Raw genomic sequence first — 26514 nt, 5'->3', positions numbered from 1 at the left:
AGCTGAGGCAGGAGAATGGCGTGAACCTGGGAGGCGGAATTTGCAGTGAGTGGAGATCACGCCACTGCACTCCAGCCTGGACGACAGAGCAAGACTCCATCTCAAAAACAAAAAAAAAAAAAAACAGTACCTGACACACAGCAACCGTGTCATAAATGAGAGGTATCATGACTAGTATGATTGACATCATCATCACTATCTAACATGCTCTGCCATATTCACCCCATCCGCAAGGTTTCTGACATCTGCCAGGATGGCACAGCTTCTGCCACATGGACTTCTCTCCATTCCCTCATAGTCTTTTATGCCATTTAACCCTTGGGCCCACACTTCTTAATCTGTGTAAAGGACAATCAGATGTTACAATTTGTCCCCCAGTACCTGGTGTTGGAAGATTTGGCTCTTCGAACATGCTCCATTTTGTAATTTAGCTATTGAATCTAAAACACTCCCTAGTGTCCCCTTTTTGAAAGGAATGATTCAGTGCTGTATTTCTCCAAGGTAAATTAAGTGCCCATTCTGGTATGTGGCATTTTAATAACACCTTGTAAACTAAGGACGGGTTGAACCTTCTGAAAACAGAGCTGAGAAAACTGAGTAAGCCTTTTCCCTGAGGAATACTAGTATATTAGACACTCCATAAAATGTTAATGCTTTTTATTCCAGTCAGTTGCTAGGCTCCAAGAATGCTTCTGCTTTCTCTATTATCTTTAATGTGCAGTATACCAGGGGAATATCCTGTAAAGAGCTCAGGGAGAAGGAAGGGCCTCAGTTAAAGCTTGCAACACACTGAGCAAAGCATCCCAACTCCTTTCTGAAGACCGTACCATCAGCCCAATGGAGTCTTCCTTTTGTTACCATTTATACAGTAACTTGGGGACCTGTAGTGTCATTAAGCCTCATCCTGAAGCTTGAGCTGAGAAATAAGGAAGCTAGTGGTTATGATACAGGACAAGTTATCAAAAATCACAAGAATTCATTGTGACTTTAGATGGATTACTTTTGGCTCCTGTGGTTTCTGTGTCAATATAGTTTTCTTTTTGTATGTGTGTGTGGTTGAGAATGTATATTGCTGTTTTTTCATTTTTCACCTAACATTATATTTTGAGCATTTTCTAATATCCTGAAAATGATTAAAAATATTATTTTCAACAGTTTCAAAATAAGAGTTTTTTTCTGTCTTAATGTCATTGTACATAAATCTTTGTGTTTCTGATTCATATTTTTCCCTTTATTTTCGATTTTTCAGATTGTCAATATACTATTCTTGATCCCATAGAACTACTGTGAAATTTAATCAATGTTAATGTTTTGAAAACCCCAAATGAATATAGCAAAGTGAATAAAAAGTAGTTTCTACATGTTGTTTATTTTTTTCCCGAACTATTCTGTTTCCTCTTAGGCCCATTTCCTTAGTGAAATTATACTATACTTCTTTAGAGTATAGCTCTTCGGGTGTAAGTTAGCTACCTTGGATATAAGTTATACCCAAGGAAACCAAGAAACTAAATCATAGTTAAAATCTAACATTACTCTGAAAATATCTGGTTTAATAATTTTTTATTTGACATGTTATATATATATAACTCCTATTCTAAAGAATATATATTCTTAAGTCTCTCACTAAAAAATATTTTTACAGTGAAACACCTGATTAAAATTTTTCATCTTAAATAAATTCAGGAACCAGTTGAATTATAAGGGTTTTTTTGAATAACATTTTTTCAAATCTAAGTTTTATTTTCATTTCCTTGTAGTTTATTAGAACATAAAATCTTAGAAATGGAAGGAAAACACAAGGAAGAGTTGGACACCTTAAAAGAAGAGAAAGAGAACCTTCAAGGCTTGGTTACTCGTCAAACATATATAATCCAGGAGCTGGAAAAGCAATTAAACAGAGCTACCACCAACAATAGTGTCCTTCAGAAGCAGCAACTGGAGCTGATGGACACAGTCCACAACCTTGTCAACCTTTGCACTAAAGAAGGTGGTAAGAATGTCTTCCTCACTCTGGTATTGTTAATATTTTATTTCCTTTGAGCAAGTAAATACTCAGTATAGCTTTCTACAGTGCATTGATTGCTGTATAAAAAGCAGCAGAAGAACTTTACGGTTAGAATCATTTATGAATTTATGTTGATAATTTTCTCACGTTGCTACCTAGAGAATGATTCATAAGCTGAAATTTGTGAATCCACAATGTCTTTCTGAAAGAGTGCTCTAATTTCTTCTTTCTTTGTCTTTTTAACCTTAGATAAAATCTGTGATACTGTCGTGAATAAATAATTGGTATTATGGTGTTAGACACTTAACTATGTATAGGACAGAGATGAGCCAATGTTAAAAATTAGTTCATCGTGCTGGGAGAGTTTCAGGAGGATTTCCATTTTTAAGCTAATATTTATTATTTCCTTTTAAAGGGAATGGGGTAGGAAATTGTGGGTTGCAGAGAAAATCAGACAGACTATTTGTAACAAGTATTATGAGTGAGGCAGGATTATTGTTATCAAAATTATTTATTAAGATCACTTGTGCTTAGTCCCGTGCAGGATACATTAATTCTGGGGTGTCATTGTGACAGTGGAGATACAAATTTTTGATATCACTAGAATGTCTGAAGCCATTTAACCTTTGGGAACATCTACAAGTCTGTCATTCTTTAGAAGGCACACATCTGTCTATCCATCCATCCACCTAACAATTATCGAATGAATGCCTCCGCTTGCACCTGTTTCCTTCAAGCAGAACCTTTAGTGAGCCTCAGTAGAGCTCTTCAAAGTTTGGAACTTGAAGTCATCTTCTGTATTTCTCTAATCAGCCTTTCTCTGAATGAAGATGGAATTGTAAATGGTGATGAGTGAAAGAGAACACCACTTATATCTCAAAGTTGTTGTTATTAAGCTGTGGCTTATGTGACCATTCATGAAGTGGTTCAGTGAGCATATGCAACATACACATGGGGAGGTTCCTTTATTTAAAAGTGGATTTGAGCTATGTGACAAATTTGTTCAATTTCATACTTTCGTGTATAGCTATGAATAGGGAAGATAACTCCATATTAAGTGATTTTGTTTTAAAGACATTTCACATTTCTCTATTACACTTCATTACCTTGAGTTATATCTCCTTTAGATAGTCTAAACAAGCCTTTAATATACTTTGTAAAGCAAAATTTTTTTAAACAGTGAGTTCCCGGAGCTCCATTTGGGTGTGCTCAGTAATGTGATTGGGAAGGGAAAAGCCTGCTAATCAGTCAGACCCTGCCAAAATCTTGAGTTAGAGTCCACTAGAAGGAAAGCATGGTAGTATTTTGCCAGAGAATTTTAATAGAGCTCATGAGTATTTAAAAATTAAGTATTAATACGAGATATATCTATTCTCATATTGAACTGAATACATTTTGGGAAAGATTGAAAACACATTTTTCTTATCATCCTGAGACTTAAAGCACATGGAGTGGAATAGTGGTTTTTATTTCATGATTTTAGAGATGTCAAGCCCTAGTGATTCTCACAGAGCTCATATGTCTGCGTACTTATCATAATTTAACTTCTTTTCTGAGTATTTGCCTAATAAATGTGTCTTTAAGCTTTTAGAGGAAGAGGGTGTGACTTTAAAAGTAAATATTCTGGCTAGGTTTGAACTTTGGGTGCAATATCAGGGAAGCAAACATCTGTTCAATTTAAGAAACATTTTTTTTTTTTTTTGAAAAATGAGGATAGACCCTTAATAGCCATTCAGGAAGTGAAAAAAGTAACGGTGTCTATTCTATGATGTAGTATATCCAAAAAATAGAAATAATAATCATAGAAACTGAATTGGTCTAAATATTCCAGGCCTCTAGATATCTTTTCTTTTTAATGACAACACTCTAAGATGAATCCTGATTTAACTACAGGATTTGCCATCTTCATTTAAGGGAATTGCCTGATTTTCCAATGGGTTCTGAGCTGTCATGATCATAGATTTTATTTGCTTCTTGTTAATCTTTTTTTCTTTAATCTTACTGTGAAGTATTCTAACTAAATATTTCGTTATTTTAGAACTCATAAGAGACACAAAAATGGAAAGTGGCTCTCATAAGGTTTTTATGAAGATTTTCATTGTCTGCATATCTTTATTTTCACTGGAGCCATAGTGTTTGGCTATGGTGAATTTAAAATTTTAAATGGCTAATAGCATAATACTAGATTAAATATCAGTTATTAAAATGAACTTTTATTCAAATTCTAAAACACATGGGTAAAGCCTTTCTTTGTTTTATGACCAAAATTTATATATCATATAAATTTATTACTTATTGAAGGATTATATGTAAATATTTTACTTACAAATTTATATATATGCAAATATTTTAAAATAATTATACCACAATAAATGCATCAAATATTCTAAAATGTATATTTTAAAACTCAAATATAGATGTTCTACAAGATCTTCAAAAACACGAGCTGTGTCATCATCCAAAAAGCCAACCATTTTAATTCACCCTAAAGGTCTTCTGGTTTCAATCTGACCGACTAATTTGTAGAGACAGCCTGAATATAATACTGCAAGGCAAGATAAAAAAAGTTAATGAGCTTCCCCTGTCACTGGCAACTAGTTTAACCTTTATGAAGCTGTCTCATCATGTATAAAGTCAGGAGAATTCTGTCTATTTCACCACAATAGGGAAAGAATTACATTTGATGCTCAATATACAAGCAAAGGTAACATTGCTGAAGACACAGTTGATTCATTAAACTTTAGTTTCTTCTTTCTCCTTCAATGGACAAGATTCCGTTAAGTACATTCATTATGTGCTTTATAAGCAAAACTTCTTTTGCAGAAAATGTTTAAATACAATGCCCCGGAGTGTTTGAGTGTCGACAGCCATCCAGGCAGCTTTTTTGACCTCCATTTTCTGATCTCTAAAATGGGATCATAATATTTACCCGGTGGGTGTGTAGTGCACCATAAATATATGCAAATTTTATTTGTCAATTATGTAGTTCAAAATTGCCAAAAAAGTGGATTGTAAATGTTCTCACCACAAAGAAATGACAAGTATGTGAGGTAATGGATATGTTAATTAGCTTGATCATTCTGCAGTGTATACATGTACCAAAACATCACATTTTACTCCATAAACATATACAGTTATTATTTGTCAATAAAAATAAAATTTAAATTTAAAAAAGAAATAGAGGGCCTAGAATAAATACCTACATAAACAAGTAAATGAATTAATTAATTTTTTAAATGTTGAAAAATTTAAAAAGGGTAGTATAAAACACATAGCTTCTGTGTTAACTCATAGTGAATATTAAAATAATAGTAGTTATCTTTATTTTAATGCCTTCTAAAGTGCCTATAATGCATTAAAGTTATATGACAAAGAATTCCTAGGAAGTGTTGGCTAGAAATGTACTTTTTTTCCAAACATTTGTTTGATCCAGAAACAGTAAATCTGTCTTTGCATTAAGAGAGTACTTTTGTTTAGTTTCACAGCACTTTTTCTACTAACACATCTGATGTTGTGAGATACTTTTAAGTAAGAACAACTAATAAACACATTCTCTGAAATAATTCTGCAAATTTTCCTCTTCTTGTTCCTAATAGACAATAGTGGTGTCTTAGGCAAATAGTCAATTCAAACTGAATTGCATCCCTTTTGTAAAGCTTCTGAGTAACACATTTATTTTTGTCTAACCTTCATCTGCAAACATTGGGCCACATTTATTCTTAGAAACATTATCCACTAAAGAAATATTGCCCTCAATGTTATCACAATGTCAAAACTCAGCTGATTGCTTCATGTTTTTGGCAATTCGAAATTACCAAACTTAAATAGTTGCTGGAATTAAATAGTTTACACTAATAATGGCATACAAACAAGGTTTTGAATCTTTCAGGGGAGAATAATCAGTTACTGTGACTATTAAAAAATCACTAGTTGGCCAGGCGCGGTGGCTCATGCCTGTAATCCTAGTACTTTGGGAAGCCAAGGAGGGTGGATCACTTGAGGTCAGAAGTTCAAGACCAGCTTGGCCAATATAGTGAAACCCCATCTCTACTAAAAATACAGAAATTAGCCAGGCATGGTGGCACATGCCTGTAATCCCAGCTACTCAGGAGGCTGAGGCAGGAGAATTGCTTGAACCCAGGAGACAAAGGTTGCAGCAAGCTGAGATCGCGCCACTGCACTCCAGCCTGGGCAACAGAGTGAAACTCTATCTCAAAAAAAAAAAAAAAATTCACTGGTTATCTATATACAGTGGTGATTAAAATATCACATGTGGAACATACATGGGGCAAATATATAATTGGGAATTTACTGACAAAGTCTGTTAAAAAAGAAATAAAGGAAAAAAGAAAATAAAAATTTTTTAAATAGTATTTAGACTGTATTATAAACTTACACAGGCTGATTGTCTCACACTGCCCAAATCAGCTTGAAGCTCATTTCTGCTGTAGCAAGATGTGGTCCATAAATGTATCCATTCATTCAAAACAGTTCTGCAGCAACTGTTCTGTTCTGGGGAAATGATATTTATTCATTTTTATTTAACAAATATTTGGTAGCTTTCTATAGTGTGTCAAATATTGCTCAGACCACTAGGAAAAACAAAAGATGTATTTCATCCTGTGGCTTTAAGGAACCTAGGGTTTGATAGGAGAGAAACAAGTAAACAATTATTTTTCAGAATTCTTTGCTAGAAGTGAGCCTTTGGTACCTGGACCCCAGCAAAGCTCACAGAGAAATATTAAAATCATGGCAGGAACAGAAGGATAAGTGCAGAATCCAGCATCACTAGAGTTTTCTTGGGGATTTTACTGAATCCTTATTATGATTCTAGTTTGCTTAGGCTTTACATGTGTTAGCCCTTACAACAGCAACATGAGGGAGTTACCATGTCTAGCATCATTTTATAACCTCCACAGAGAATTTGAGAATTTGCCCAAAGTTACAAAGCTGGAAATCGTTGATCTAGGATTAAAACATAAGCAAGCTTGTTCTAATGGGGAGATGATAGTTACGTCTAAAAACTGAAGAAAGTGAAGGACACACCAGAGAGTACAAGCAGCATGTATATTTTCCAGAAGTCATGGGAGCGGGCTATAGCCTAAGTCTTAAAATGAGTTTAGAGAGAGGAACTGACGGAGACTAAAAAGGCCACATTTTTTCTCTAAAATCAATGAGTGGTCATTGTCAATATGTAAGGATAATGGTGATATTTGCATTTTAGAAAAAATTTCCCCGGTGACAATGTAGGAAAAACATACTGGAAAGCGGAGAAGCCTGGAGCAGGGGACCAGATGGATGCTTTTGCCATTATTATAATATCAGCAAATACTTAACACAAGCCAGTCTTCTGAGACCTTTGCATATATTAGTTTATTTAATTCCGGTAACAACACTGTATGATAGGTGCTATTACCAACTCTATATGAAAGATAAGCTAAGTACAGAGAGGTGAATAATGCTTAAATATTGTACTGCTAGCAAGTGAGCAAGCTGAGATTTGATCCCAGAGTCTTGTTCTGAATACTGTACATTACACACTGCACCATGTTGGACAGGGAAGGTAGCGTTGATGATTTTTGTCAGAATTTCAAAGTCATTTCTAGGAAAGAAATAATAAGATCCATATTAAACAGAGGTAAATGGAAAAGTAAGTAGAAGAAATTTTTAAAAATAGAAAAATTAGAATCAGCAAGAAATAATGACTTCCTAGAAGTCGAATCTAATACCAATTGCACATTTCTAGGTTAAACAACTGAGGGTACATTCATCACATTCTTTAAAACCAGCAACATGGGAGAAGAAATAGGTTGGCAGGGAAAAAATAGTGAGTTTTAGTTTGGGACATTTTGACTGAGTTGCCTGTGGGACAGAGTCAGGCAGGCAGATAAATCGGATTCTAGAAGGAGAACAATTATGTGTTCTCAGAGGAGATAAGAGGTAAAATCATAGAAAGTGCATATAAAGCAATGGCTCTTATTCACGTGGGGGTCACAGATCCATCAGGAAACCTGATGCAAACTATGCTATTTTTTCCTTTCCGCTTCCCCCAACCCCAAAATGCAAGGATACGGGCACACATTTGTGTACAATTTGAGAGCATTTACATATAGAGTTATGAGTGCATTGTATGAGATAATGACAGTGTAAAATCAAAGACAGAAAAATTTGAAGTTTTTAAGGGACAGATTCAAAAAAAGAGACCAAAAGAAAAACATAGACTTAGTGTGAAAAACAGCAGTGAACAGTGTTTTGGGAAGGTTAAAAAAAAAAAAAAGACAGTTATGAAAGATGTTCTTTTCAGTGGCAAGTAAGCATGACAGTCAAATTTTTAAAAAGTGAACCTTCTATATGCAGAGGTTTGGTATGCTACATGGCTCAGTTGCATATCTCAAAGACTAAAATGATGAGAGGAAGTAAGAACAGAAATCATTATATACTTGCATTCAAGAAACTTGAATGTGAAAGGACAGATAATAACTTTAAGTAGGGAGGCACACAGAGTAGAGGAAACTTAAAAATAAGTACTGAGAGACATGAACATGTTTATATACTTAGTTCTCTAATAAGAAGTACAAATTTCAATTCATAGGAGCTTCTCATGTAGTTCATTTTTAAAAATTCTTTCACATTATCTCAAAGACATAATGGCTGATACTACAAATATTTAAGTGACGACTATTCGGGCTAAAGTGTCTTTCCCAGAATCTGATTGCAATGGTATGGAACACTTGATCATTATTTTGGGGGATTTGAGCCTCTAGTCTTTTTAAAGGGGGAAATGAGGCATTTGCTTTCTTCTCAGTGCTGAGGAGTCATTTGGCTTGATTCTCAGAATAATTCTACCATCTGAAAGGAATTTACCTCCCATGCAGTGTCTGTTGAGTTTATGAAGTTTATATCATTCTGTAAGGGATGAGATAGTTTGAACTGCAAGTCCCTTGAGTTAAGAATGACTCTAAAAACATCACAAGTGATGGGAGGAAATTAAAACTTTTTGAATGTCACTCGTATAAACATTGATAAAAATGGAAAATATCAGTTTCGTTGACTGGGTAAAATACTCATTTTTTCATTTAGTACTTGTAATGCACAATTTAAGATTAGGTAGAAAGAGAAAAATACAGGAAGTCATCTGCTGAACACTACAGTGAGTACTTGTTCCCATTTAATGAGGGAAATGCTTTATCTTGACAGAAAATTATATGTCAAACATTTACAATTTCCTTAAAATGAACCACACTATCTAGCACTTCCTTTCATAAAACCCAATGGCTTAAGGCGAAATTGACTGTTTATTTTTGGAAATGGTATATTTCTCCTTTTTGATGGAGCGTGTTATCTGCCTTTTAGAAAAGTCATAATTTTTGTAAAAAAAAAAATTGTGAATAGTGGATGGCCAAACTAATGATAACAAAATAAAAAATAACATAGTCCTTGACCTCTCCCATGAACTATTTCTAAACCCCATCTTTGGGGGGAGATTTGAAATTTTGTGGTTAATTCTCATTTGGAATTGGAGTTTTTAACTTCAGAAACAAGATGAACTATCTGAAAAGGGATATCTCCTGGTTCCAGCTGGGCTTGGAAGTTACAGGGGTAAAAGGCCACAAAAAAAGAGTGTTTCCTTGATGTTCCAATATTACCATGAGCAAACTCCATCCTTCTTCCCTTATACTTTCATAGCCTGGTTGGCTAAAGCGAAGAAGCACAAATAGTTTGAATAGACTTTCAACTAAATCATTTCCTGGACTCATCCACACTCAAGTCAAATTCAACACATATTTTCGAAATCAAGGGACAAAACGGAACAGTAGACATCAGTCACGGATAAGATATTCTACTTTACACTGAGCCAAATGACACCTATAATTACTCTGAGAGATAGTAAAAAAAAAATGTTTTATTAACAGCATTAAATATGTATGCATTATATCAACTATAGAGTGAAAACCTCATGAAATTTTTTGTACTATAAGAAGTGAGAAAAAGAAGGTAAAACCTGAAGAATGTTGCAACTGTACATTTAGCTTTAAATGTGTATAAACCAATATTTATTTTTAGCATAAGATTTTCTAAAAGTCAATTGCAAATAACCTTTAAAACTAGTAACATTTTTTGCTTCCTATAGGAACTCATAATTTATTATCAACCAAAGGATATCAACATGAAAATTGATTTCAAGTACACTGGAATATCATGCTTGTACTGGTTTGGGTGTTCACATTCAGAGTGGGGTTATGTCTGCTAAGGAGTCATATTAATATGTAACCTACAAATAATTACTCATCTTTTTGATGGATTTATAAATAAGTCAAATTATCAAATGTAATATCAAATGTCAGACCTCTTTAACATGTGTGTTTATTATATCTTTGCATGTATCTTAATTATTTTTAGGTGTGAACATTCCATTTTCACAAGTGGGATGATGTCCTTTAGAATAGTGAGTTTGAAATTTGGGTATAATTTTAAGTGGCAATTTGGTTCTAAAGGGAGATTTTGCCAGTTGTTTAGGCCTCATGAACACACAGACCACACACAAACCTAATCTGAATCATAATTAATTCTCCAACCTATCTCTCTAGAGCTAGGAATTATAGATTGAGATGGTTTCTCTCCAGTATCTCGGAGCATATGTATGCCATCAAGAGGGCAGACATGGTGGTTTAGAAGGAGCAGGAATCATGACACCTCTGTTCTAGTCCCAGCTCTGCTGCCAGGTTGCTTTACATAGAAGTATGGCACACCTTAGAGATTGCCTGGTATCCTACACAAACCCACATACTTTATGACTCATATCAAACATTACAACTTTGTCTCTTGGTTTTGTGTCACTCCTAATAATCAGTGAAGCCCTGGATTCAGAGTAGAAGCCCACGTAGAGCCAGGGCTGGGAGTCAAGTAGTGTTCTTCAAGTATATTACACCACAAGAGTAAGAATCAAGGTGACCTACTTATGGTGACAGGACTTATTTACTCAAAACTTAAAAGTGGAGTTTTGTGTGTGTGTGTCAGTTTTCAAAAGCATCTGGCAACTGCTTTCTATGTTTACAGCATTGCCCAAGGACTTTCATTCCATTTTTAATGGCTGTTGCTGAAATAAATTATATTTGTCTGCTCATAGCAGAGCACAAAAGATGCCCCTTAAGCTTTCCCACATGCATGGGGAATCTTTTGTACAAAATCAATATATTGTAGCCAGGCTGAAAAAAATTATATGGAAAATTAACAGACATGAAACACCTGAAATGTCTTTGTGACTGAAATGAGCTCCTGAACAAATGGCAAGGGCCGTGTGGCATTCATAACTGCCCAACAGGGTGCCCAAGGGAAAAACAAAGAAATAAATTTTATGTAAAATGAAAGATTACTTGATTAAACAAAGATGGTGTGTATTTCCATTTTTACCTTTTAGTCAAGTATTTTTTCCCCATTCTTGGTTACTTTAGGTAGTAATAGGCATTGAATATATGTTGTTATACAAATGAGAATCATTTCACATTAGAAGACAATTGCAAAATTTATTTGAGCATAGTAATCAAACTACAGTAGAAATAGGTAGAATTAATTGATGATTAATTATTCTTCCACTTTAAAAAAGTACCTTACATTAGAGATTCACTTATGACATAGGAGGCTTTACATGTCTGCATAAATTTAAGACTTTATATACCTTATGTATATCTTAATGTTATTGAAAATTTATATATCTGCAATTATACATCTTGGGCAATATATTCTCCAGATAATTAAAATGTATCCCTTCAAGTCGTAAAATTTTATGAAAATTTTTAAATGTGATGAAAAATTATCTGCTTTTTTTTATTCTCTCCTCTCTTTCTTGGAAGAGAAAACTGAAAAAAACAGGCTTTTTTTTTTCTAAGAATTTAATCTGTTATTATCCATATGAATTGTCATCGTAATACCATGATGCCTCTGGAAAAGTACATAGTTTGCCCCCTTTTTATTGTTCAGTGCCCAAATCCTTACCATTTCTTAGTTTTGCCTACTTTTTAAAATTTTGTCTTTTCCTCACACACACACAAACTTTCAGTGATCCAATTTCTTGTCTCCATGCCTGATACTAGAAGATGAACACAAAAACACACACACACTCACACACACATACACACACACACATGCACACACACACACATGCGCACACACACATACACATGCTCTCACACACACACACACACGCACATGCACACACACACACGTGCGCATGCACACACACACATGCACACACACATACACACACATACACATTCCCACTCTCACTTTCCCACCAGCCTATCCTCTGTCTTTGTAGCTTCTAGCAAATAGTCCGTAGGCTGGGAGACCAGCTACCAGGCTTATGAGAATAACACCTAAAATTAGTGGGGGTAAATCCTGAGTCAGTGTGACTTTTAGGGTATGGACATGATGAAATCCAATATGGCTGCTTTTGGACCTCTCACTTCCTTATCCTCTGTTAGCTCTTGACATTGTGGGCCGTCATGGCTTCACTTTTCTGTTGAGGGTTTCCTTCTCGGACAATTCTATTGCCTATGGCCCTCTGCTATCCTCATGTCAACATATCCTTTGTCTTTGTCATTGCTGCCTCCTCTCTCTTTTCCCATACGTCCTGCTACCATGAGACAAGGCTGCACCCTTTCAGACTTAAGGCTTACCCTGAATCACTCAGGACCTTGGGTGTGCCCTTGTCAGCAGAGATAAGTATTGCTGGGGATTCTGTGACAGATGACTCATTGAAGTTCTATTTGGGTTTCACTTTACTCAAAAGGCCAGTAAGAAGTAGTTAAGATTTTCAGCTTTATAGTCAGAGAGTTCTACTACTTACAACTTTTGGTGAAGTTAGTAGCATTTCTGAGCTTCAATTTCCTCATATAAAACAATATATTGATAAATATTCCTTATAAGATATTTATAAGGATTGAACAAAATGAAGCGTGTAAAACATACTTGGCACATAAAATTCAGAGTTTACCACATAGTAAGCATTCAGTTAATGCTAGTTGGTTTTATTATGATCATGATTATTATAGTTCCATAAAAAATAGTAGTTAAGATTTTATAGATATCCATAAAATTACATATAAATAATTTAAATAAGAGCAAAGCAGTTCTTTTTAAAAAATGTTTAATTAAAATAATAATTCACTAGATAAATGATGTTCAAGTGTTCCCTTATACCAGGGTTGGAGGGACTTTGAAAAAAGAAGTAGTTCTTTTAAGTAAAAAAGTACACTTCTAGTTAATCAAAGACTTCAAATTAAGAGCATTTAAGAATAGAATATGTTTGTTATACTGTCTCACACACATACACACATATAACCATATTCAATTGCCATTTTTATAGGTTAAAAACAGTCATGCTGAGATATCAGCCCACAGATATTTAGGTTTGTATGCATATGTTTTCTATAAGAAAAAATACCAACCTCAACATTTTCCATTTATAAGCATACAGCTTGTATGTATTTGTGTAACTATTTATATTTGTATATGTATTTATAAAGTCATTGGTAAATATCCCTCACCCCTATACCCACCCATAAAATACTGAAACTTGGACTGCCTGGAAATCTTTTGATTCTTCCACACCCTTGAAATGCAAGACATTACCTTCTTCCACTTTTAAAGATTCTTTCAAATAAATTAGGATTCTAGAGTGTCTTCAAAATGTTTTTTCTATGAAATGCCCACACACCTGACTGAAAAGTACAAAATCTAATCAATCAATTGTTTGCTTGTTTGCAACTTGTCAGATGTGCTGTTTCCTTCTTTTATAATCTCAGTTAATTTCAGTGACCTGTTATGTTGAAATCACAGGTTCAGGGTCAATTTCTAGTGCTATGATCTCCCTAATGATGATGTCTCAAGGACTATCCTTGAACAAATAACCTGATCCACATGTATTCTGATGTTTGGTAAATACTGGAAATATATGAACAATTAGCCACATTTAAGATTTAAAAAGAACAATTGAAGAACTGATTTCTTTATAGCAACTCATCAGAAAATGGGTAAGAGAAAGGGCTGTGACTTTTTACACTGTCTCTGGTAGCAAGGCTAATTGCCTTCTGTGTTCTCGGCTAGTGTGGCTGAGGCTCATAATTACCAATTCCACATTCCAGGAAGTTTTCTCTTGAGGGTTCATCTGAATTGAAGTGACCCTCTGCCTCAGCTTTCATGGTCCTCCCCTGAAGTCAGTCTGGTGGCGAATGTACCATCTGGATTGAAATTGGTTGGGTAAAGGAAGGGAAGATCAGGATAAAGTCAACAGCTGCTAGCATCAGGTCTCAGGTTGCTTATTGACTGAATGTTGGCTGGTGAAAGACAGACATGCACCTGTTTGTGTTTCTATTCTACCCCTTTAGATGACAAAGATTTGGTTGTACAGATAAGGCTAAATGAAAAGAATGAATAATGGTTCATTCCTAGGACTTTCTAGATTTATTTGCTGATATTGGTGTGGGCAAAATCTTTGAACTAGCATACCAGGCTCTTAAATTTAGGTCAGATAAGCTTTTCTATATGTTTTATTCTTTCAACTGTTATCTCCTCTAGGTAGCCTTCCTGGAGTCCACCTGGCAGGTGGAGTATATTCTTGCACGTTCCCAATGTGCTTGATACATACCTCTAAGATAACAATTGTCTGCATTTTCTCTCTTTGGTGCTGTATTTAAACTGGTGACATTATAGCCCTGCAAGTGGTTGCCAGCTGTCTTGTGACCAGGTTGATTGCCAAGAATAAGTGGGTTAAGAAAAAGGCTAAGAAACCAATTTCTGGACACATTGTCTGAAACCTTATCATGACTTACTTAAAGTCTACATTGGATTCTTTAGTTACGTGATCCAATAAATTATCTTTTTGCTTAAGCTACCTTGAATTGAGTTTTGTCCTATCATAAAAGTTACCAATCATGGGTATAGCTTTCATGGAAGATCTTTTTCGCATCAGGCTGTGAGCACATGAAGGGCAGGCTTGGGCTTTTTTATGTCTGTATCTCCATGGCCTACGAAAAGTTTTAAAAATAGCAAATGTCCATCAATATTTGTTGAATTAATAATATAGGATGATTGAACTAAGAGAGGATAAGAAGCAGAGGGACAAATGGAAAAGCCATACTATAATTGTCTCATTAGAAAAAAATTAACACTTTCATTAATTTTTAACTGATAAATACTGAAGAAGGATAGTAGGACTAATAAGGAAAGAGCAAACACGTGGTTTGGAAGGAAAGATTATGTAACATTAAACAAATGAAAGCTAGCATAGCAGGAAGGACTGCCCAACAGGCAAGTAGATATATGAATCTGAAGGCAAAGAGAGGCAAATACTCAGTGTTAAAAAGTGCCTGTGTATATTATCAATCTTTTCTGCAGCAGTTGGAAGCCATGATAGACAGTGTGCAAAATGAGCAGATGTATAAGAAATAGACATCCAAGAATGGAATCTTAGTGAATTTCTATATGGTAGGTGATGAGAGGAAATAAATCGATAAAAGAGGAAAGAGAAAAAACAATTAGAGAAGTTGAAAGGGACTGGGAGAGGTCAATACAGAAGGCAAGGGGAAAGATAGGCAAAGACAACTTCTGTAGGGTAGAAGGGAGTGGAGGAGACATATCAAATGGCATTGATCTTCATAGTAAACCATAAAGGTCATTTATAAAGAGTGAAAGAAGATAAGAATAGGATTCAGTTTTTTAAAAAGTAGAAAGATTTGCAATATACTCTACAGGAAATGTCATAGAAAGTTTATTATACATGACTCAGTGTTTGCAGTCTATAAGGGGGTTGAGAAAGTGAATGAATGCCCATCTAGGGGTTGGGATTTACGTATGCAAAGATGAGTGGATGAAAGGACAATAGATAGAGAGACCAGGGATGCCAAATGGACCATTATTAAATTCCTGACTCTGGGATTGAGGCTAAGAAGAAAGAAAAGGGAGGCTAGGAAAGCAGTGATAGGAATGGCAGGGATCTAAACTCAATGAGAGGGAAAATGAACTCGTTAGAAATTAAATAATAATAAAGGAAAAATAAGAATATGTGGTCAAAGAAAGAATTTTAGACATAAAGATCAACCTTTTAACTCATGCTTTCAAATCAGTTCGTTATTACAAAAAGTTTAAACCACTTTGAGAGATAGATACAGTCCTCTTTCAGGTCTCCGGAGGGTTCCCACCAACGTCTGTCCAGTGATGCTTCTTTTACTCTTCCGTCCAATCTTAGTCCAGACATTTTTTTTTAATTTTTAATTTTTGAAGAGACATGGTCTCACTATACTGCCCATGTTGGTCTTGAACTCCTGGCCTCAAAGGATCCTCCTGCCTCTGCTTCCAAAAGCATTATTATTACAGTTGTGAGCTACTGCTCTCAGCCCCATCAAGTCTATTGTTTCTATCTGTCTTGTGTCATTTACTAAATATTCCTCCAATTTCTATCTTCTATCTAACTGAATCTCAAGACTTCCTAAGAAAACTTATCACTGATGCTGACACTTCCAATGTTCAGGAAATTCAAATGTTATGGTCTCTTTAGGTTTTAAAATATTTCCTAGGTGTCCAGTTTTACAATATCTATGCATGACATTGGACTTCAGAACTCTGCAGTACTTTACAAAGAAAAGAGTCATGCAAAAAGTCATGGGATTGAAACCTCTATAACCAACACGTTGATATATAAATCGTTTATAATTTCCTCTGAAATAATCTTTAAATCTTAACTCTTTAGGTAAAGCTTAAAATATACAGCAAGATGAGATTACCTGTTTTGGGTTTATTTTTAAATGTAAACAATGGTATAATCTGATTTATTCAATGAATGAAACCAGCCAATTAGCCAAATTTGACCAGGAAAGGCTAATTCAATGTGATCCTAAATATAACCAGTCAACTATAACTGCTATGTTTTTTGTTTTTTTTTTTTGAGACGGAGTCTCGCTCTGTCGCCCAGGCTGGAGTGCAGTGGCGCGATCTCGGCTCACTGCAAGCTCCGCCTCCTGGGTTTACGCCATTCTCCTGCCTCAGCCTCCTGAGTAGCTGGGACTACAGGCGCCCGCCACCGCGCCCGGCTAATTTTTTGTATTTTTTTTTTTAGTAGAGACGGGGTTTCACCGTGGTCTCGATCTCCTGACCTTGTGATCCGCCCGCCTCGGCCTCCCAAAGTGCTGGGATTACAGGCGTGAGCCACCGCGCCCGGCCCACTGCTATGTTTTAATTGGAAGGTGGAAGACAGCAGCATCCACCACGCACTAGACTGGACTGGCCAGTCTTCCACATTCTGCTAGTGTCCCTTCCATAAGAAGGAGTAACAGTATAATATTGCTATTAACAGTGTTGTCATTACCACAACAAATACCATTTCTTGAGTACTTATTATGCTTCAGTGTCTTTGCATTGTGTTATGTAATTCATACACCCATCTCAGAGGTATTTATAACTACTTCACTTTATAGAATAAGGAAAAAACTCTAAAGGTCAATCTACCCTTATCGAAGGGACCTTATTCAAACCATAGTATATAATAAAAATACCAAACGTAAGCTGTCGATGAAGCTTTTACATTGATTTTCAATGCCTTGCTACTCTAAAATGTAGCCTGAATTAAGGCATATGCTTGCTAACTGGTAAGTAATTAAAAACAGGCAATCTGATCTTTCTGGAAAGAACGACTTTTTTTTGAAAGAATATGAGTATTTCAACTTTTCAAACATACCAAGTTAAATTTCAAGAAAATACAATATCTATTTCATACATGTTACCATAACAACAAAAAATCCATAATATAACCATAATACTAGGTGTACCTTTTGGTGGTAGAATTCTCAAACCGTTTTCCCAAGTATAAAATTTGTATTCATGGTTTTGACAACAAATTTTATACAGTTAGTTTTCACAAAAATTACCCAACTATTTCCTTTTTCCTCAGCTACTAAAAATGTGTGTGAAATAGCTTCCTCTTCCCACACATAGTCCCTTCTCCGACATCTTCCTGAAGTGGGGGGGAAAAAAAATAAAAACGGGAGGAGAGATGGCAGACAAGAGAAGGGAATGTGTTCTCCATACATAACTAAAAAGGGGAGAGCAGGATGTGGTATATACAAGAGAAGCATTTTCTCCATAGATAAATGACCTTCTCTCTCTCAAAAGAGAAAAATGGGTTTACCATTGGGTTCCTGCTGACCACATCTTTCTGTGTTGTTTGTCCTCTCAAGTGATCATAAATTTTAGTTGGTATTTCTTCACATCTCTTTTTTTGGGCATCTAATTTGGTTGTTTTCAACATTTCAACAGAAGAAAGGATCCAGTAGGTGGAATTTAAAAATTTTGTTTGGTTTTAGAAAAATAGCAGTCCATAAAGTCAGAATAAATGAAACCAGTAAACTACATCAATGCTCTTGGAATGAATACCTTTATATAATCCATTGACATCCTCAATGTTATTAAAGATGACTTTTGAGTAAGCATGTATATATGCATCTTTAAATTGCTATTTGCATACATTCTGTGCAGTACTTTTTCACTATCATATGAATCTGTAGCCCTTTAATTAGTTGATTTATTTTGTGTTGACATGGAAATTGTGATGGTGGTATTTAGATGTAATTATTAGTATGATTCATTAAAACCATTAGTGCAGACTTGAGCTACATAGAAAATCATAATGTTGTTAAATGCTTCAGTACTATTTTTTTGTTATGGCAACATATCTGACATAAATATTTCATTTTCTTGAAACATAATTTAGTATTTTTAAGAATCTGAGTAATTTATGTTGAAATAGTAATTCTTTCCACTAAGATTAGACTGCTCAATACCTATAAGTTAGTAAACATTAGGCAACTAAAGGCCAGTATTTAGTATGAAGCCCAGTGTTAAGTCAGGCCAGGATTTTAGATATTTAGAACATTTAAAATTAATGTAAAAGTTTTGACTCATAGTTTGCCTTTGGTATTTTTATTATGAAAGACTATTATAACTCAGTGTGTTTGAAAGCAGATATTTATTAAGTGATAGGAAACTTTAAGGGCAAGATTACAAAATAGTCTTAATCTTAATTTCTAGAAAAAGGTTAAATAAAACTGAGCACTAAAATAATACACAATAGAAAATACTAAATCATGAATATTTTATAAATATAACACATATATCGTTAGCTAAGAACTATTAAATGTGCGTCATTTTGTACTTTTATTTCAGTTGTAAGAAGTTAATAATGGGTAAAGCTCAGTAAATAAAATAAGATTTTCCTCAGTAGAGACAGTCTCTAACTATTAATAGATTTCCTGTCTTCACTTGACTTCTAGCTTTACTGTGACTCTTCCCCCTGTATAATTTAATTTCAAAGTCTTATTTATGTGATTGTTCTTTTATTTGTGTATCATCTGCCTGATGATTTGACTTCAGGGCATTAAAGAAAGAACAAAGTAAAGTTTGGTTACATTTTCATTGTAGGTAGTTAAGTTCGGTCATAAAGTCTTTTCTACTTCCCAAATCTAATTATTGTAACAGTTGTTGATTCTTTTTGTTTTGTTGGTAAAATTTTCTAGAAACTCTTCAATATAAAGTCACAGAAACAGTACTACTTGCTTTTTAGTGTTTTAAATTTCCATATTGCATTTTTATATTTGAATTTATCTTTATCTCTTCCTGTTCCAAAGAGTGCGTTAGCAATTTTTTAGACTTTCCTGTGAAATGTAGGTAAGAATGTTTTAGAGATTTTTCAGGAAACTTGATGTAATTGCTACCAATTGAAGATATTACATGCCTAGGTCATTTGTTCCTTGAGCTGATGTTTTGGAAAGGATACACAGAAAAAAAAGAAGTAAGAAATTAATTAAAATATAAGCATTCAGCTAGAAATGGTTCTACAGTTTTTCCCTTCAGTTTTTTTTTTAAATTTTGTAAGCTACCTCAAAATCTAGTATTGTCTTTATGATTGATTTTTTACTATGTGCAATACTGACATTTGTGTGGAGGAAATGAAGACATGCTTAGCTATTATTGGAGTCCATTTGGCTACTAATGGTACTGATATTCACATATTGCAATCTTTTTTTTTTTTTTTTTTGCAGTTTTACTAAAGGGAGGAAAAAGAGAGGAAGAGAAACCATTTAGAGACTGTGCAGATGTATATCAAGCTGGTTTTAATAAAAGTGGAATCTACACTATTTATATTAATAATATGCCAGAACCCAAAAAGGTAAAACCAGAAGTGTTTGTTTACGAGATGTAAGCCAGATCCCAGTTGAAATGCTGGATAATCAGATTGATTTGTGAGCTTGTTAAACTGGAAATATATAGAGAGATGCCTGAACCTTTTTCTCCCAGAGATACTCTGTTTCCCAGGTCCATAAAGGATGAAAACCCTATTGTACAGAAATCTCCAACCCCCATAACTTTTCTTTCACACAAAATTTTGCATTTATTCCCTGGTGTTCATAGGATGTCCCATTGCTCATAAATGTTTGCCTTGTACAGATTACATGTTGAGTTCATGTCTACCGTGAGTGTATGGGAAAGAGAAGCCATCTTCCAAAGACCCAACAATCCAGAGAACACACATAATACAAAGTCAAATACTGAGAGGAGAGGGAGGGGTAGATATAGCTATTTGCAAATTACTGCTCCTGTTAGGATAGGATAAACATTTCCTATCTTACTTCATAATCTTGAAAGAATTTGCCTTCCATATTTACTTAAAAGAGTAGGTTGGAAGATCGGATCCATCAGTATGTTGAACAGGACCCAAGGTAAATTTTGGAGTAAGCAAACATTATCTTCCTGCTGTGACATCTCTTTTGTATACTCTCTTCCACCATTTATTCATTAAATCATCCATCCATGCCTTCATTCAATACTGTTACGTGGATGTCATGCATTTGTCAGGAACATAGATATAGAGCAAACAGTTTCTAGTGTAATGATGAAGATAGACAATTATTCAGATAGTTATAAAATACTATCAATAAGTATAGCAATATAAATGGTCCATTTAAAGCACGGTATGTGGGAAGTTTTGAGGTGAGACAGCCAAAGAGAGTGAGATTAGGCAAGAGCTTTGCTCTTTAGTGTCTATGAATTTTAGCTGGAAGCCCAGGGTCCCAAAAGGATCATGTGCCTTTGCAGGATAAAAAAACTGTCCTCCCCTCATGCCCCTACCTAAATTTCTTGTCTCTTATCCCCATTTCCTCTGGGGTCTGTGCAATGCTCTTGGAATCTTCTCTGATTCCCTCAGGCAACTTTACATGACTTTCTCACTACCAGAGTTCTAAAAGGCAGAGATTGTGCCTTTTATCTTTGATTTCCTGGAACCTAGCATAGTTTCTGGCACATAGTAGGTCTCAATAAATATGTGCTGGAATAAATGAATGAGTAAGTGACCCGCTGATGGCAATATCAACACTTCCATGTGGTGCATAGTAAGCCAGTCTAACTTGCTTAGTCTTCCTGATTGTTAGTCTCCTTTGATAGGCAAAGGAAATGAATCTTGGAGCCCAGTTTGCCAGATGCCATTTAACCGGCAACCCAGGAAGTCTGGACTATAGTCCAGGACTGATACAGTTCTATTTTCCCTTTTACCACTGTCCTCTCTCTCTCTTGATTTCCATAATGAATCGTTGTTTATGTTAGCTCGAAATGGTTTCTTTTTTCCCTTTGCTGTGACAAAATTTTCTTCTTGAAAGATACCTTCGATATTGTCTATAAGGGGGTAAAATGTAGGAGTTGAGTGGGCACAGGAGGGAGGAAAGGCAGGAGACACTGTTCTGTACTTTGCTACCTCAGCCATCTACCAGAGAAGTGTGGTTTTGCCTGATTTTCATTTTTGATTTCTGTGCAAGATTTCATTGAATCCCATGGCTTAAACAAGCAAACAAATGAAAAATGGAAATACAATGGCAAGCCTGGGAATGAGGAGATGAGGATAACTTATTCTAAGGAAGTTATCCTCAAATCACACTTTAGATTAAACTCAATTCTCTCTCTCTCTCACACACACACACACACGTCATAAACACACACCATACACATAGCAGATGAAGTATGTGAGAATTTGTTCTGGAGTAGGAGGTGGAGCTAAAATATTTGCTTTATCATTTCCCTACAGTACTACTCAAGACCTGAAGGAACCTCTAAATTATTGTCAGTTCCACTATAGTTTATAATCTGACTATAAAAATAAAATTAACTAAAAATATTAAGTGAACTTCCATTTAGACTCATAGTGATTCTATGATATACATTAATCTAAAAATAATTCCCAAAGTTTTCAGATCAAGAATATTCACAATTTTAGAATTTTTTTTTACTCTCACCAGTACTACCATGTGGCCCGTGGGGAAAAGGGTGCAGTGCAAATACAGCTTTAGTCATTCTATGGACTGGTAATGTGAAGAAAAAGATCCCACCTCAATTCATAATCTTGAATAGGTTTGCTTTCAATGCTTACATACAATAGAAAGTTGGTGAATCCAATTCACTCCTTCCATGGCTGGCTCCTAGGTTGGTTTCATCAGGAAAGCAAGATTCAAGCTTACGCTTCTACAAAATGATGGATTTTAAATATGATGGAGCTTTTGGGTTTTCTTAAATAAATAAAACTTAGAATATTAAATTCACAAATGTCAAGTATCTACTGAATTAGCTTCTGATATTTAGTCTAAAAAAATAATAACCTGAACAGGTTAGCAGTAACATACCCATACGTACCCACAAAGAGCAAATTTTATCACAGCTGAATGGCCCCCATGGCTTTTCAGAGAGAAGAACTTCCCACATTAGCTGGTCAGGACTATTGTTAGATTTAGATTTAGTTTTGTTGAAATACTAACAGAGTGTGGTGAGAAGGGGAGATAACTGAGCTGAAGAGAGAAAGCCTTTGGCCTTCTTCTGGACTTAGATGCTCGTTCTCTTGTTTTATTATTTCCCTGTTATAATCATGGATTCTCTTATAAGTAGTAATATTGTTCTATAATGAAGATGGGTATTTCAGACTGACATACATACACATTTTTGCAGGTAAAAAATTTAGTGTTTAATCCCTTAGTATAATGGCATAGCATAGCACTGGTAAGAACAAATATTGTATGAATTTCCTCAAAAGTAATTTACAAGCTGATTAACAAAATAGCTCAAATGTATTGTGCATTTACAGTTTGCCAGTCTTCTTCTAAGCATATATAGATATATAGATAGATAGATATAATATATACGATATATTATATAGTATATATCTATATATCTGCTATATAGCTATATATCTATATATGCTATATAGATATCTAAATATCTATATATATGCTTACTGTATATGTATGCTTAATATATGTGTGTGTGTGTATATATATGTATACTCCTTCATTTACTCTTTTCAACAACCCTTTGATATAGAGACTCCCATTATCCCTACTTTACAAAGATAACCTGCCCCAAACAAATTCTTAGCAAATATTGAACATTGACTTCGAAACAAAGGAATCTAATTCTAGAATACACCCTTTTAATCAGAGGATTAAGCAGAATCATTATGTTAACGAAAATTGAAATTGTATCATTTATAATTTTGAATATGAACCTGTTGCCCCATGGGGTGGTAAACACATGTGTGACATGTGAGCTACACAGGCAAGGGTTTATGTTTAGAAAATTAGGTAAGTTGACTCATGTTCTCACTATAACCCACCTCATTCTCACCATCCTATAATCTCAGTTTCTTCCATCTTGAAATAAATTGTCAGCATTCTGTCAATCCTATAAAAAGTGCTAGCAAAATTCATCTTTAGGACGTTCACCCTTCCATGTAGACTGTACATTGTAAATAGGAAGGTTGGTGCTACCCCTGCATATGCTTAGCCAAAGCATTGCTCATTATGATGTTTCCAGAAGTTTTGGCAAGGGTAAGAATCTCAAGGCAACCCACACAAAAATGGAAGCATCAAATATGCATGGTATAGACCAATAAATAAACTAGGATTATTAAAGGAAAGTGACAAAACAATGTACAGACACTATTCATCTTGTAGTCAGTGTGAGAGTTGCAAGTATAACAGGATTGTAATACAGTAATTTTTTCAGTTGACATTTTGCCATACCAAAAAAAAAAAAAAGTCTTTGAAAGTTAGAGAAATGTTGTCTTTTCAAATGTGGAAGCCAAAGACGGTTTTGTAGGACTATTTGATTTTTCAAGCAGAAAGAAAATTAGATTTTGGTCATTTCTATATTTACCTTTTGCTTTTATATTATTAATGTCTTGTGTTTATTTTTCTTTCTGAATTCCCTTCAATGTATAGTAGTAGGAAACAGGACTTTTGCTTTCATTTTATGTTTCCAAAACCAAATGCCTAGTTTTATCCAAAAAACAAACCATTTAATCATTACTCTGCTTATTGTAAAATATTAAAAATTTGATTCTGAACTCACAATTCCCCTAATTCTTGGAAAAGTATTATAACAAATGGGTTAAGCCCTTTTCATTTATGGTATGGAAAAATAATTAACATTCACAAGTCTAATCATTCCAACCTCTATGTAACATAAAAGTGTAAAAACTGCGTGAATCAAATTTCCCCGTTTTGTTTGGGTTTAAGCCTCCGTATTATGTTAAAAAGTGTTTAATGCTTGAAAGCTTTGACCTTGCCTGGGATAGAAGCCAGTTCAGTCATTTCTTGGATAGAGTTAAGCCCAAGTTATATGATCGATAAATGCAATAGCCATAGTTTATGTAGCAGGGCCTTGTTCACAGTAAGGACACTGCCAGATAGCACAGACCACACAATACTGGCAAATGAACTTTTCAAGTCTTTCATGTCTCAAATCTTTCTAAAATCTACCATGTATTTTTTTGAATTTCCTTCATCTGTTAAGCATACGGCATTTTTTTTTCTGACTAAAAATAATAGGCTTTTGTTTTATCTTTGCTAGAGTGAGTCCAACCTCTTAAATATACATATATGTGTGTATGTGTGTATGTATATATATGTATACATAATACATATAGAAAGGCAACATGCTCAAAGATTAGTGATGCCAATATTATAATAAATAGAGCCTAGAAATCACAATTATAAGGATAATTTATTGAACTTCTACATGTTTTGGTTTTGTATATTTTCTATTATTTATAATAAATTATAAAATTTCTATGCAATGTTATATAACTATAGTATATTAAATTTAAATATCATGTACATATTAAATATTACATTATATACATAGAGTGTATAATGCATAGCATAAGTATATATTATGTCATCAGTAATATATGTAAGAGAGGGGAGTAGCGTCAATGCCTATTAATGCCAAACGCTATTCTAAAAATTCTATATACATTAACTCATCAAATTATCAGAAAATATCTAAGAGATACGTAGAGAGAGCAGAGGTGGATTTTGAATCCAGGCAACATAGCAATCAAGTTGGCGCTGATAACCAAGGTGTTATTCAGCTCCATTGTTTCTATATAACACAAAGAGCAGTTATCATTGATGTTGTTAAGTCTTCATAAGAACTGGGAAGCACATGTTCAACCCTTTAACCTCTCTGCCCCTCAGCTTCCAACTTAGTAATCTGCCTGGGTAATTTATATTTCCCAATGGTTTTTTTCTCTAGCTCTTTATTTAAGAAGCATTCTCAGCACATCTGAACATTCACAAGTCACTGGATTCCTCTGTTTAGAAGGAAAGTTGTCTTTTTAAAAAATTTGTGAGTGATTTAAAAACTAAGTGCATAGAGTTTTAATAATCTAGGTAACAGTAATTTAAAACCTGTACAGTATAGTGTCCTTTCTGTATTCTACATTTATAAATGTAGTGATTCTTTTCCCTGAGTATATAAGTGGACTTCACAGATTTGCAAATACAACTTGGCCAACTTTCAGGCAATCAATGTCCATTAGGAAATAAAAATTTGAATAAAAACATTCATTCTGGATTAACAAGTCAGGGCACGATCAAATTTAATTGAGAAAATGGTGATATTAGTTGCTTCTAGCAAAATATTTCCTTGACATTTTCACTTCCCTTTTTTTCTCATTTAAATTTCACCAGTAAAGCTCCACTTTGACTGCTTCTCTTGAATTACCACCTATGCCCTCTTGAAACCATGCCATCTGATTTTGTTCCCACAGGAATCCGCATTCTCTCTCACCAAGGTCACTAAAGGCTCCTTCATTCAAATTGAAGTTATATTTTATTAATCATTTTTTATCTTGACTTTTCTGAAACCTTTGATGGTCACTTCCCCAACTCTAAATCCATCTCTTTCTTAGCATTCCATTAATCAATTTTTCCTATTTTATCTCTCTTGTTCCATCTCTATTTGTTTATCAAATATTCATTCAGTACCCACTACAGGATAGGCACACCTCTAGGTACTGGGGACAGCAGTAAATTGAAGGAAATCCCTGCCCATCTAAAGTTTTCTGATGTATTCTATCTTTCTCAGGTGTTCACCAAAGCCCATTCTTTGACCCTTCTCACTCTCTGCCACACACAACT

At 34.6% G+C, this 26514-nt stretch overlaps 1 protein-coding gene across 2 annotated transcripts in view; it reads left to right on the top strand.

Annotated features, from left to right (window-relative positions):
• Positions 1–26514, top strand: part of ANGPT1 (angiopoietin 1) — a 256066-nt gene that overhangs the window by 181807 nt on the left and 47745 nt on the right. Inside the window, exons 4-5 of one of the 2 annotated variants that reach the window (XM_015145866.3) lie at positions 1758–1987; positions 20095–20222. In XM_015145866.3, the coding sequence (XP_015001352.1) occupies positions 1758–1987; positions 20095–20222 (358 nt within the window). 2 annotated transcript variants of the gene reach the window in all.

The sequence above is a fragment of the Macaca mulatta genome, chromosome 8 (genome assembly GCF_049350105.2).
Source record: "Macaca mulatta isolate MMU2019108-1 chromosome 8, T2T-MMU8v2.0, whole genome shotgun sequence".
NCBI classification, from domain to species: domain Eukaryota; kingdom Metazoa; phylum Chordata; class Mammalia; order Primates; family Cercopithecidae; genus Macaca; species Macaca mulatta.
This window is presented reverse-complemented; position numbering and strand designations above follow the sequence as displayed.